At 43.2% G+C, this 15099-nt stretch overlaps 2 protein-coding genes across 2 annotated transcripts; both read left to right on the top strand.

Moving 5' to 3' along the window:
- The first annotated feature begins 353 nt into the window (after positions 1–353).
- Positions 354–2159, top strand: LOC109397914 (probable 4-coumarate--CoA ligase 1). Its single transcript, XM_019670254.3, has 2 exons — positions 354–959; positions 1024–2159. Exons 1-2 carry the CDS (start codon positions 400–402, stop codon positions 2111–2113), a joined length of 1650 nt encoding a protein of 549 aa, XP_019525799.2. The 5' UTR covers positions 354–399; the 3' UTR covers positions 2114–2159.
- Positions 2160–9756: 7597 nt separating this feature from the next.
- Positions 9757–11890, top strand: LOC109406984 (uncharacterized). The gene is made up of 3 exons (XM_029855604.2): positions 9757–9914; positions 10098–10673; positions 10738–11890. Exons 2-3 carry the CDS (start codon positions 10117–10119, stop codon positions 11819–11821), a joined length of 1641 nt encoding a protein of 546 aa, XP_029711464.1. The 5' UTR covers positions 9757–9914; positions 10098–10116; the 3' UTR covers positions 11822–11890.
- The last annotated feature ends 3209 nt before the right edge of the window (positions 11891–15099 follow it).

The following is a 15099-nucleotide window of genomic DNA, read 5'->3' on the forward strand; positions in this document are numbered from 1 at the left end:
ACTCGTGCATGTCAACGTACTGCAGTCAACATCATTCTACATACTTATTTGTTTGTAGGTAGTTGTAGATGGAAATGAGGCTATCCATAAATTACGTTAAAAATTTTGTATCACATCCACATCGACCATTCTTTGTTAGTGCACATGAAGCAATGATAGTTCAAAATATCTTTTTCCTACCACAAAGCTTTCGTGATTTATGGTTGGTTTCTTTCATCGAGATAAGAACGAATCTATTGTAGTATATTTTCAGTCGCTCTGACGATGCCAGTAAACTATCTGTGGCATGTTATTACAACATTTCTTACTAGAACAGATAACGAACAAACAGCATCGTCATGTACACTATCAATCAGTCAATCACAAAGCAGAACGCACTGAGTGATTCGCCAGTCGCTCATGATGCATTCTACAAGGAACGTCTTCACTTTCTACGATCCGGCGGCGAAGGTTTGGAGTGGTCTACCAAGAAGACCGATTTTCAACCCCGACCAGAGTCTGGGTGATCTGATTCTGCAAATTCTGGAACGCAATGCCGGGAAAGTGATGCAGATCAGTGCCGATAGCGGTGTGGAGCTTACCGGCGGTGAACTTCGTCTCCGAACGATCCGAATCGCTCAGAACCTCGCTCGGATGGGGTTCGGCGATCATTCGCAAGAACTCTTCACAATGATCGCTCGCAATGGGGAACACACGGCACCGGTGTTGTTTGCTTGTTTCGCTCTCGGGATTCCGGTAAATACGTTGGATCCTTCTTTCCAACGAGACGATTTGAGCCACATGTTCCAGATGGTTCAACCAAAAGTGATCTTCTGTGAGACGGAGTCCTTGGACGAAACGATCGCTGCATGCGAAATGTCTGCAATATCGCCGCTGATCATCCTCATGGGAAGTACGGCTGATGGGTTCGATCAGGTGGATCGCCTTATGGTAGCAACCGGTCAAGAAGAATACTTCGTGTGAGTATTGATTGTGATTATAAATAACTCCAATAAGACACTAATGAAAGTCTCCTCATCACAGTCCAACCGCGATCGCGGACCCCGCCAAACACCTGGCCATACTTATATGCTCCTCCGGCACAACCGGTCGCCCCAAAGCCGTCTGCCTTTCCCATTCGATCTGCATCGCTCACGTAGCCAACTTCTTCGAGTGCCACCCCAGCGATCGAGCCTTCGCCTTCAGTTCCCTGTATTGGCTTTCCGGCTTGATCATCCTTCTGTGCGGAACGATCTTGGGAGCCACACGAATCATCACCCGTCAGACGTATCGACCGGAACTGGCCTTGGACATAATCAAGAACTTCAAAGTCTCGGCTCTCTGTATAACGCCTTCCCAAGCGTACGGCATAATACACAGTGGTCTATCAAAACCATCGCACTTCTCCAGCATCCGTTACGTGTTCTGCGGTGGAAGTGCCGTTCCCACATCGCTGAAGCGATCGTTTGAAAAGTTGATCCCCGGAAGATCCATGGAAGTTGCCTACGGATTCTCGGAGATTGCCTACTCGGTATCGTTGAGTAAACGAGATCTGTATCGGGACGGATCGGTTGGATTCCCTCGAGCCGGAACCGAGTTTAAAATCATCGATGACGATGGAAATCCTCTGGAGAACGGCCAAGAAGGAGAGATCGTTGTCAGAGCGGAGTTCACGTTTCTAGGTTATTACGGGAATGATCAAGCTCGCGGGGATATGCTGGACGGTGACGGTTGGCTCCATTCGGGCGATATTGGACGGTTCGACGATGATGGCTATCTGTACGTAGTGGACCGCAAGAAGGAGATGTTCAAATATAACAATTTCCCCATTTCACCGACGGAGATTGAGAGCGTGATTCAGCGAATCGAAGGAGTGGCGGCAGTGTGCGTTGTTGGGATTCCGGGAGAGCCGAATGACTTGGCAACTGCGCTGGTGGTTAGGAAATCCGATTGTGCAGAGGTGGTTGATGCAACGGAAACTGTAAGAAAGGTTAATCAACAGCTGCCAGATTACAAACACCTTAGAGGAGGTGTGTACTTTGCCAAGGAGCTTCCGTTAACACCGTCGGGAAAAGTGCTACGTCGAAAGGTGCGGGATTTTATTTTGAGTATGAAGAGCAATAAATCTGAATAGTTTATTGAAAAAAGTACGGGAATATACGAAACTAAAATTGACAATATTTGCGTTGCGTTACGTTAATGAACCCTAACCTCCCTCACATGAGTGTTAAATCGATAGAAGGCGATTATCGTGATAATCAGGCTTATTCTGCGCGGCGTGTGAAGTGAGACGAGTCGAATGGGGTGACAAAAGTCGACTCGCCCCATTTGATTTACATTAGTCGTCTCACGTCACGTGAGACGAAACCATCTGTCTCACCTTACACGCCGCGCAGAATAAGCCTAAATACTTGCTAGACGAATCCTGTCGGACTCGGTTCCGCATGTCAGCATTTTTTTTTTTGACACTTTCACCACCATTCTGACTATTGCTGCTGCGCATTTAAAGCATGTGTACAGCTCTGACATCATTCCAAATATTCTGGCGATAATGTCCAAGTCGTCCGTAAAGTACACAAATTGATTGGATTTTGAGAAAATCACTCGCCGGCTCTTGAGCCTGGTTCGTCGTATTACACCTTCCAAAGCGAATTTGGAGAGAATGCTTGGTATGAGATCCCCTCGTCAAGTTTAGCCCCGAAGAGTTTGATCGTTGCTTGGTCAGTCTGGTCAGCTTCATAGGAAAGCTGTTCCGGCCCATAATTGTCTTTAGTTCTGTGCAGCTGTGTGGTTTATACTATCACCTTGAAGACGATGGACAGATGATGCGTTGGGACTTGGTATGCGTTGGAGTAGCACGGTAGAATTTTGTAGATGACCTTCAAAATAAATTATGAATGGGGCAGTTTACCCCTTCCTATACCACTCTTTCGGTAGCTGTTCGGTTACCCAGATTCCGCCAACTTTTTTGAACTCATCTGCGGTACCATCCATGCCAGCTGCTTGGTTGTTTTGATCTGATGAATGTCATCCTTTACTTCCCTTAGAAAGTTGGATCATTTGTGTCCTCTGCAGCACTATGGTGTACATCGAAGTTCCGCTTCAACTTTTCAGTCACTTCACGTCCATACATCAAGAGGCTACCGTCATAGACTAATTTCAAGACCTCGATGTACCAAAGAAAACCATTAAATTTTGTGTGTACAGTCCGGTACCCAATAACAATCATTACCGTGTATTTTTTTTCAGTGTAAATTACTTCTTGTGTGGATTACATTTAGTGTGTTGCACCGATCAGACAGTTAAAGACAATAGACAAATTACGTGATTGGGTACCGAGGATTGTTCACAATCTGCGAACTTGACTGCGGAAAAAATCGCGACCATGACGCCGCTGCTACCGTCCTTAGACCTACCTACTTACACATTCCGGCTCGTGGCACGCGAAGCCGCTGCGGAATACGTTGCGTTTCTGGTGAAATTTCCGTGTTTCTTGAGAACGGCACATGAAGTTCCATTTACTCGCGCATGGCTGTTCTTACTGTACTCCAGCAGTCCTCTTGAGGGGCCACATCCAGCTCGCCGTTGTCCGGCAACGCTGTCTCGAGATTCTGGGCAACATTCGGTTGCTTAGGGTTGCTTCAGTCGCTCTAGATGGCACCGTGGCCGTCACCAGTACTGTACATTATTGATGACGTCAATAATGTCGAAGAAATACCGTCCCTCAATCAAAACGTGGTCGATTTGCGAATTGACCAATCCAAACGCCTCTGCGGTAGTGATTTGTGTTCAAATTTCCCGTGCATAAAAAACTGTAAGAACTTTGTAAACATTTTTTGTTCTCCCGTATATGGATAGGCTTGCAATAGGTTTCGTGAGATAAAATTTGGAAAACTCAATCCGCCTACTGTGGTGATCTTCAGGTGTAACGATATGGGAGGCTGTGTTACAAAATGTGCTACAAATGGTCATTGGCCATGTTCTTAGTAGCAGCGAAATAGATGAGTAGTAGTCCTTTTTCGTACGTCAGTTGGTAGGCGCTGATTGTTTCAGTCGTTGATTTGAATTCCTTTTCCTAGCCTGCCTGATCGTTTAGGTATCCTATGATGATCTGGACGTCGTGGCTTGAGCAGCTGTTTGCTCGCATTTGAGCTACGCGTAGAATGCTTCCGGAGTGCTGATGTTGAACAATCGGTCCTTGCTCCTCAACCTAGATATTGGAGTGGGCCATCCGTTGTATGGAAAAGTGGAAAATTTGATGGTATTCCGTCAGATCAAAGTTTTTTAGGTCCCATTTCAGAACCCAAATAATTGAGCAAAATTTGGACATGATCGATTAGGCGCCGTCCACAAATTACGTAACACTCAAGGGGGAGGGGGGAGTATGACCAAGCGTTACGGCCCATACAATTTTTTCGGGTTTTCATACAAAACGCGTTACGGAGGGGGAGTGGGGGTCAAAAAATGTTGATTTTACCGTTACGTAATAACTGTATGCTGCCTTATATCTACGTTTTGCGCATAGCGTTTGTATTTTGTATGGGATTTTACATCGGAAAACATACTTTTTTGCATTTCTCTCATGAGAAGCTCAAATTTCTCTAAAACCATGTAATCGATACTGTAAAACATAGCCTAAGGTGTCCTGAAAAACTTTGTCGAAGACCACGAAGTGATCTGAGGCTTATTAAAAAAGTTATAGCGTTGGCATTGCTTGCCGAAAAAGTATGTTTTTGTTGCTATTTTTATTCCTTTTCGTGTAAAAACTTAAACGCATGCATGCGGTTTGTTGAATACAACTTTTTTTACAAGCATCGGACCGCTTTGTGGTCTTCGACAAAGTTTTTCAGAACATCCAAGGCTATTATTTTACATTATCGATTGAAAAGTTTCAGACAAACTTTTTCAACTTATGTCAAAAATGCAAAAAAGGATGTTTTTCCATACGAAATCCTATATAAATTTCAATTGCAATGCGCAAAGTGTAGACGCAACCGATCGTGCTCAAATTTTGCACATATACTCAGTACCCGAATTAAAACCAAAAAAGCTACTGGATATTCTTTCCACCGTACGTGATACCAACCGATCACGCGCTTCTGCATTTCGCCCATCACGATGAAAGCTGTATCCCACCTTGCGTTGTTAACGGTTCCTGGTCATTTGGCCGAACGCCATTAGGCCGAATGCCATTTGGCCGAATGCCGTTTGGCCGAAACATTAATGATGTACTCAAGTGACCATACCACTGTTCCCAGCCTCAGTATAAGTTGAAAGAACAGCCTATGAGTCAAAGAAGAAAAAAACCTGAATTTAAGCAGTTTCAACGCCAACTAATCTCTGAATGTCAAAACCAGTGTTGAGAATACTCACTTGCAAAAAGTTATACTCACTTGCTTCTATCTCAGTCCAGAAGCATGCTATTAAAAATAATGTTCGAAGGGCTTTTGGATTGTAGTTTAATCTAAAAGTTTGCCAAATAAAGTGAAAGCCGCAGACGCATACCAAAACCGCGAGAAAGCTGTGAGTACAAGGTGAGTATAAATTACAGATCTCACAGCTCTCTCATAACTATGGTATGCGTCTGCGACCTTTACTTTATTTGGCAAACTTTAAGATTAAACTACAATCTAAAAGCCCTTCAAACATAATTTTTTGATAGCATGCTTCTGGACTGAGATATAAGTAAGTGAATATCACTCTTGCAAGTGAGTATTCGCAACACTGGTCAAAACTAGAAAGAATAGCCTATTATTAAAAGAAGGAAATATTTCTGATGATTATATTGACAGTTAGAATGTCAAAAACTTCTTTTAATTTCTTTTGATCACGATTCGGCCAAATGACCCTTTCGGCCAGATGGCATTCGGCCAAACGGCGTTCGGCCAAATGGCCGGACACCGTTGTTAACGCAGTTCTGCAGATGGTGGTTCTCGTCCAACACACCTCCTGTAGCACTATGATGCCGAACTCGCGGTCCTTCGGTAGATCGGCGAGTATTAAATTGAGAGATCAGCATTTCCACTATTACCAAACGCAAGTTCTATTTATTTCTTCGCTGTGGTGGTTGCCATTGGACTCGGTTAGTATGACTCTCTTGCTGACTTTCCGTTGCAATTGTTTCTCGGCTTTCTTGGAAGGTCAGACACCAATCCCACAACCAGTGGACAGAGGACCATGGTGCATGCACAGTAGGGTGGCCCACACTTATATGAAAAACAAAAATGTCTAAAAATGCCAAGTCTTACCTCCTAAATCAGTTGTTTTGGACTCCCAGAAGCTACGTTCAAAATTTGAGCGAAATCGGTTGAACCTTAGGGGGCGCTCAAAACGCTTGAAGTTTGTATGGGAAAACTTTGCCAAATGTATGCAGAAATTTTAGGTTTTCGAATTTTGCCGCTAGGTGGCGCTATAAGCGTTCAATAATCAAACCCTTTGGTATTATTGTAGGTGACTATATGCCAAACAACTTTATCGAAGACCGCGATGTGATCCGACGGCTGTAAAGAAAGTTATACCGTAGGCAAAATGAGGCAAAGTATTGAGATTTCATTATTGATATTATTCCTTTACATATATTAGAAAATTAACAAAAAAGTTTATCTTCATTTTACCTAGGGTATAACTTTTTTCACAGACGTTGGATTACTTTGCGGTCTTCGACAATGTTGTTTGGCATATAGTCATCTACAATAATACCAAAGGGTTTGATTATTGAACGCTTACAGCGCCACCTAGCGGCAAAATTCGAAAACTTAAAATTTCTGCATACATTTGGCCAAGTTTTCCCATACAAACTTCAAGCGTTTTGAGCGCCCCCTTAGGCTCAACCGATTTCGCTCAAATTTTGAACGTAGCTTCTGGGAGTCCAAAACAACTGATTCAGGAGGTAAGACTTGGCATTTTTCGAAATTTTTGTTTTTCATATAAGTGTGGGCCACCTTAATGCACAGTCAAGCTTAAAGTTTTTACATTTGCCATCCACGTGGTTCACATTTTCAAATTTGAAATGGTTATGGTGATCATTGTCATCAAGCTGACTGTATCGATTTGTGCAAACGTGCTCAAATTACATGCAACAAAGAAAAAATCATCCAAATACTAATGAAGGAGAGATAATGAAATCTCAGAACGCAATCGAAAAGAAAACGACATCGCGTTCAGAGATCAGCAGTAACTGCGATATGATATCCGACAATGTTATCTCCGGTGAGAAACGCTTTTGTGAGTACTTGAAATCAGAACGACAAGGTGCGATCTTTTTTCTGCCTGGCGATATTAAGCGTTTTTATTTTCAACTCATTGTTATTCTATTAACCCTTTCTATTCAACTGCTTCGATTTAAAAAAAAATAAAATTCGAAATATCGGGTAGTTACGAACTTTGTTCGATCGTAGTTTTCTGCGAAGTCTAAAGTAGGCTCGATGTCTTGCCACTATTCGTTTCTGAATTTCTCTGCTGCACAACAATGTTTTTGGCCATTTTCACACTCTTAATGGTACACAAATTAAGTAACGCTAAAAGCGACAATTTAAGACCCCATACCTCCCCGTTTGTAACGCTTTTTGTATGAAAACCCAAAAAATCGTGACGCTATGCTAGACTAACCCCCCTTCCTTCCCCCTATAGCGTTACGTAATATGTGTATGATAGCTAATTAATAGCTCCTAGGCTTGCACAGTGGTTGAAATAAATCGCGAAAAATACGATCGTGGGCATTTTGAGTGTGAAAATGGGAAAATAATATAATGTGATGTTCAACCAAAGCATGCACTTGTTAAGTTCTTCAAAATTGTATGTATCAATAAAATACGCAACTTTGCCGAAGTCATCGAAACAGTAAGAATTCAATAAAACGAGTTATCGGTAAATATACACACTCAATCCTGGATTGCCTGTTCAGCACTTTTTTGACGAAAATTATAACAGCAGAACTATTTCGATAACTTCGGTAATCGATTTTACTGAGGCTCAGTACACCAACTGTCAAAACCGGGTGCAAAAGGTGAACAATGCATTATAGCTGTATTGTACTCAGCTGTTCTATTTTCGTCAAAAATTTATCTAAATAGGGCGGAATTAAAAGGTACAACCGTTTTTATTGTGTTGCCTCAATAGCATATCGCCCCCTTGATGCTAGAACTAGGTACATAACTGGTTTTGCGAAATTTCGAGAGTTTTGTTTACATCTGAACATACACAATAATAAACAAGTTTACCCATTAGACCTACGAAAACACATAATGATTCATCTTTCATGACCAACAAAGTGTTTGTTTTATACCAGGATTAGCATATCCCGCCATTTTTGTCCGCACTTCCAAAAACGAGATACCTAGTTCTAGCATTAAGGGGCTACGATATTCCACGAAAGCGGTGACAATACTCCCTCTTGGGGGCATCCACAAACACTCAATTTCCGAATCGCCGCATGACGCAATGTCGAGAAGAGAATCGGTTTTTAAGGATTTGTTTAATCCAATTTGAAATCACTGGAGGAGATGTACGATGACTTCGTGCGGCTTCCAGTATAACATCGAAAGACACGTTGTTAAAGGCACCCTCGATATCTAAGTGAACACCCTAACAAAATTGCTTTTGAGTGAATGTTTTCTCGACATCGTAAAATAAATAGTGGTTCACATGAAAAGTCATGTTGGCTAGATGAACATCACGGATGTGATGACTGCCCAAGTAACAATCTAAGTAGCGAATCACGATTTATCGTTCCAGTATACTCCATCAAACTAAATCCTCTCAAGTTAATGTCTGAGCTTCCCTAGATGATATGCTGAGCTTTAGTATCACTGCCAACAATAAGTGGAATGCCTTTTGAAGTGCACTATGCAATGGCTTGCTTGAAAGCATCCGTAGGAGATGGTTCATCATGCGGTATATAAACCGAACATTAGGCGTATTTCGAGTATTTCGAGATGTCCAATGGATACATAAATTGTAATAACACATTCTTCTCTGGTAGTTAGTTCAGAGATGAGTGAAGCGACGATTGCGTTGTTAGCAAGAACACAGGCTCGAGGCAGTGGCGTAGCCAAAAATTTGCTCTGGGAGGGGTTTTCGACGATGAATGATAACTTAATTTTATTGGACACTCATATTTTGCAAACAGCAATGACTAATGAGGCCAAATTGGAGTCGTAGTTTGAAAATAGCGGGGGGCTAACCCGGGGCTACGCCACTGGCTCAAAGCATGACACGCGAGTTTGCCATTTCATTTTTACTGAAAGTAGCAAACACCGGATTCACTAGGATTCCTAAATAGAAATTCTCCTTTCGAAAGTACGAATCACTGGAACAGGTGGTTCGTAGTGCTATTCTTAGTCAGTCGAATTAACCGATACAGATACTACACAGCTATCTAGCCTGACCAGGAAAAGATACCGCCTATGATCACATAGCTTTCCCATATGAATAGGGAAGCCTGCAGATATGGGAATGGGACTGATATGTGATCATAGATAGAGAAGTTCATATTGATAATCAACTTCATACGGGCCCGAAAAAACGACAACCCAACCCCTTAACCCAATACATTCTGGATCCGACAGTATCGACCGCACAAAGCTGTGAAAACCCGTGGAACCCCAAAGTCGCCTGTGGGACGAAGAGGGTTAAATACAGGTTTTGCTTTATCATCACACATGCTAGTCATCATTGCAACCGTTTCTAGACTAGTATTATCCACCGCGATGGGACAAGATAAACTTGTTTTAGCTTATCAGTACCTACCAATTACGATGGAGAACACGCATTTAAACCAACGACCAGATGTTCCAGATGACAGTGCCGGTGTGATCCCAGCATCAGTACCTCATACTGCAGTAACAGCTTGCGCACCGGAGAGGTGACTACGCACTTTGGTGGTTGGCCTGCTGGTTCGTCTAAGCGAAAAAAGAAGATCTGGATTATAAAAAAAGGTGAGTGTGAAAACGTTATATGAAGAAAATACTAAATTATCATCAAAGAAATAAAAATAAGTGAATACAGACAGCTTAATTAACACAAATAAGTTAGCAAACAAAAATAAGATATACAGAAATACTAAAAAAGAGACCGCATATACATACTAAGAAATTAATTTGGAAATTGGTTTCAAACAGCTCGAACCCTTCCGCCATCATGCGCTCACCACGTGATATCTTCACATTCTACGACTCAACCACCAAGATATGGCGGGGCACCAATATGCAACCCATATACAATCCGAACCAAACACTGGGAGCCCTGATGATTGCCACCCTGAACCACAACCCACAGCAGATAGCACAAATCAGTGCCGACACCGGTGTTCGAGTGACCTGCGGCGAAATGCGCCTTCGAACGATCCGTGCGGCACAGAACCTTGCGCGGATGGGATACGGCAAGGGGAACATCTTCACCATGGCCGTGCGGAACGAGGAAACCGTGGCCCCGGTGCTGTTTGCCTGCTTTGCATTGGGGATTCCTGTAAACCTGCTGGACGCTTCCTTCCAGCGGGATGACCTGAGTCACATGCTCAACACGGTGCGACCACAGGTCATCTTCTGCGATCAGGATACTTGGCCGGAAATGGCGGCCGCTGTGAAGATGACCAAGCTCCAGACGGATGATGTGTTCATCTTCGGGGACACCGGTGTAGAAGGTTATAGGCATGCCAACGAGCTACTAGTTGCGACAGGGAAGGAGGATGTGTTTGTGTAAGTTCATATCTGTGTTCTCAAAAGGTATCGTACTGATCGACTAACCTGATCCACTTCACAGGCCGGAGTACTTTGAGGACGCTGGATCCCGACTGGCCGTAATCGTTTGTTCATCCGGTACGACCGGTCGACCCAAGGGCGTCTGTCTATCCAACGGCAGCATCATAGCAAACGTCATCAGCATGACCGAGAACTACTCGTCGGATGTAATGCTCTGCTTCAGCTCCCTCTACTGGTTGTCAGGACTGTTCTTCCTGTTGGCAGGAACTGCTGCCGGAGCAACACGGGTCATCACCAAAGAAGTCTTCAATCCGGCACTTGCGTTGGAAATAATCGAAAAATTTCGAGTCACTATGGCATTCTTCCCGCCGGCTACCGCCCTGCAGCTATTGAAGCATCCGCGTGCCCCAGCGACTGACTTCTCCAGCATGCGGCTGTTGTTCTGTGGAGGATCAGCCGTATCCGCAGAACTCAAGTACGCATTGGACAAGTTGATACCGCAATCCACCTGTATGGTGGGCTACGGTATGTCGGAAGTTGCTGGAGTTGCCACATTCAGCGACGCACATACCTACAAAGCAGGCTCCACCGGATACCTGAGGTCTATGGTACAAGCCAAGATCGTCGATAGCGATGGCAGCGCTTTGGATATTGACCGGGAAGGAGAGATTCTGTTGAAACCCGAGTTCAAATTCTCGGGCTACTACGGAAACGCTGCAGCTACAGCCGAAATACTGGACGAAGAAGGTTGGATGCACACCGGAGATATTGGACGGTTCGACGAGGACGGACTGTTATACGTGGTCGATCGCAAGAAGGACATCATCAAGTACGGTAACTACCAAATTTCTCCAAGTGAGCTAGAAGGAGTCATCCAGACGATTCCTGGAGTGGTGAATTGTTGCGTTGCTGGAATACCGGTTCCGGGAAATGATCTACCAGCTGCGTTGATAGTTCGGAATAGCGAGGAGAAGGTCAACGCTGAGGAAGTGCACAAAGTGATAAATAGTAGTTTGGGTAACTACAAACAACTTAGAGGAGGAGTGTTCTTCACTAAGCAACTTCCAATGACCCCCTCTGGAAAAGTTCAACGGAGGCTGTGTCTGGAGATTTTGATCGATCTTTATAATAATTCCAATATTTAGAATAATATGAGATCAGACCAGCATCTTTAGAGTTCCGTTATAAGAAAAACATCGTAAGTACACCTAAAACAGCCTTTAACTTGATCTTAAGATATTCCGAAACCCTCCTCAGGTGGCCCATACTAGAAAAATGCCAAGTCTTATCTCCTGTGTTTTGGACTCCCAGAAGCGACGTTCAAAATTTGAGCGAAATCAATTAAGTCTAAGGGTGCGCTCAACAAGCTAGAAGTTTGTATGGAAAAACTTGGCCAAATGTATGCAAAAATCTCAAGTTTTCGATATTTACAGCTAGATGGCGCTATAAGTGTTCAATAATTATAATTTTTGGTATTCTGCTAGGTGGCTATATGCCAAACAACTTTGTCGAGGACTGCAAAGTGATTTGACGCCTGTTAAAGAAAAATACCCTAGGTAATGTGAGCCAAAACATCCTAGCAACTATGTAAAATACATATAGACGCATGGCGCATAATGTGGTATCAGGTATCAGTAGGTCGGCTCCAGAGGCACGTTCTCCTCCATTTGGGAAATTTGTGCTATCGCCATGAACACGAGCCTATTCATCATTTACCTGACGGAGAAGGGAAGGAAAAAGGATAGGGCAGGGGAAAGGACAGGCAAGGGAATAGGATCGTCATACACGCAAAAGCGTACCACAATGGGTTCACATAGCGTCCTGAAAAGGATACTGTATTTCTTGTTGAGGTTTCCAACAGATACATCGATTGTGATAGCACATACATCTCTAGTAGTTAGTTCAGAGATGAGTGTAGTAACGATTGCGTTGTTTACAAGCACACATGCTCGAGCCATGACACGTGAATTTGCCTTTTCATTTTTACTAAAAGTAGCAAACACCGGATTCACAAGGTTTCCTAGATAGGAACTCCCCTTACGAAAGTAAGGTTCTTGGACTAACGCCACTTGGGCTGTACCATTTTGCATAAGTCTGCAAAGATTGATCGTTGCTGTTCTTTTGTGCTGAAGATTGATCTGAGCTATCCTAACCGTAGCCACTATCCAAACTAGGCAAGATTAAACTCTTAACAATCACAGCACAAAAAAGAACAGCAACAATAAAGCCAGATCGTTATCGATTTTAATGCACCAAAGGCGAGGATGCACAGAATACACTGTGTAAAACGCATAATGCGAAACCATATAAACTCCCGATCAAAAGCTTGGGGTCACCTCCTCAAAAACATGTCATTTTTTAGGCCCATATCTTCGCCAATTTGCGTCCGATTTCAAAAAACCTAGGTCTCATTCAAAAGATAATAAGTCAAAGAAACTTTGAACATGATTTAAAAGAAACTTTTTCAAAAAAATTATATGAAACTTAACTCAAAGTTGCAAAATTTTCTAAAAAATGAATATAAACTTACGGCAGTGTCGCTGGAAATTGGGTCGACCAAATTTTAAGATGAGAGCGGTTAGCTTTTCAACTGCTTTTTACAGAACTTAGCTAAACAATTTAGAAAAAAGTTATTAAGTAAATTAACTCTTCATGTCTTTTTTTTGTCTAGTTCATTTATTTATGGCTCAATCGCGTGTAACGCTTTACGGAGCCGAAATTCTTTCTTTGTATTCAGTTACATACAATTTTCTGACTTTCTTAGGTACTCAAGGTTAGTACTGGGAGGAGGCCAGGGTACTCGTGGCTGCTCGAGGTTAGCGGGTCACAAAATTTCAAGGAAAGGCATGGTGAGGATAAGGTCTCAGGGTTCTCTGTAGCACATCCGGGAGGTATCTTGGCCTTTGGCGTCGCCTCTGGTGTTGGCATGGGCTTGTCACGGGTTTTCGTCTGCCAGATGGCCAGGAACATATAACACAAAAAAAACAAACACAAAGAAAAAAAACTGAAGCGAAAAAACAAAAGATTATACCTTTATACAACACATGCGAAGAAACTCATAAATGGACCGCATATAGATTAGATCGCGAGTTCCCAACACATCTCTTACTGGAACAAAGGGTTGTCTACCTCGGGCCTCAAGGGTATCCAATAGTAGCGCTCTGGAGGCGTCATTATCCGGGTATTGCAAAACTACGTGGTCGATGTCATCATAACCGGAACCGCATTTAGTACAAAGCTTGTCGACCGCGAGGTTTATTTTATGCAAATGCGCGCCTAGCGAGTAATGGTTGGACATGAGTCTTGACATCACGCGTATGAAGTCTCGACCTACGTCCAAACCGTAATGCCACGCTCGCAAAGAAACGATGCTGGGTCATTAGGCCGAATGGTCATTAGGCCGAATGGTCATTAGGCCGAATGGTCATTAGGCCGAATGGTCATTAGGCCGAATGGTCATCAGGACGAATTGAAAGTTAGCCGTTGTTTTTACCTTTTCCAACAATTTTTGAGAAAAACTAGTTTAACAATGAAACTAGAAAGAATAGCCTATGTTTTAAAGAAGGAAAAATTTATGAATTGAATATCAGCAGTTTCAGCGCCAAAAACTATTTTAGCAATGATACTAGAAAGAACAGCCTATATTTAAAAGAAGGAAAAAGTCATGGGTCAATCATATCAGTAGATTCAGCATCAATAAAGTATCTTCGTGCCTGTCACACGATACACACATGCAAAATGGTCATTTGTGGAGCAGACCTGGTGTGATGGTTAGAACACTTGACTATCACGCCGAGGACCTGGGATCGAATTCCACTCCCGACAAACTCACAAAATGTGAGTTCTTCCTTCGGAAGGGAAGTAAAGCGTGGGTCCCGAGATGAACTAGCCTAGGGCTAAAAATCTCGTTAATACAGATAAAAAAAATGGTCATTTGCAGAGGAAGCTCTCAGTTAATAACTGTGGAAGTGTTCATAGAACACTAAGCTGAGAAGCAGGCTTTGTCTCAGTGGGGTCGTAACGGCAAGAACCATTCGGCCTGATGACCATTCGGCCTAATGACCATTCGGCCAAATGACCATTCGGCCTAATGACCATTCGGCCTAATGACCTTCGGCCGAATGGCCTTCGGCCTAATGACCTTCGGCCGAATGGCCTGACACCCAAAGAAACATTAGGAATAATAGAGTGTAACCACCGTCCCAGCTGGCCATCTCGCCAATCATTTTGCCAACTTTGAAGAGAACTCTGGCGAACAAAATGGGTAAATTCATCGTGTGAATTTTTTTTTATCTGTGTTAACGAGATTTTTAGCCGTAGGCTAGTTCATCTCAGGACCCACGCCTTACTTCCCTTCCGAAGGAAGAACTCACCCAATGAAAAGCACTAGAGACCCTCTGAAACCACCGAAAATGCACTCGCA

The sequence above is a fragment of the Aedes albopictus genome, chromosome 1 (genome assembly GCF_035046485.1).
Source record: "Aedes albopictus strain Foshan chromosome 1, AalbF5, whole genome shotgun sequence".
NCBI lineage: Eukaryota > Metazoa > Arthropoda > Insecta > Diptera > Culicidae > Aedes > Aedes albopictus.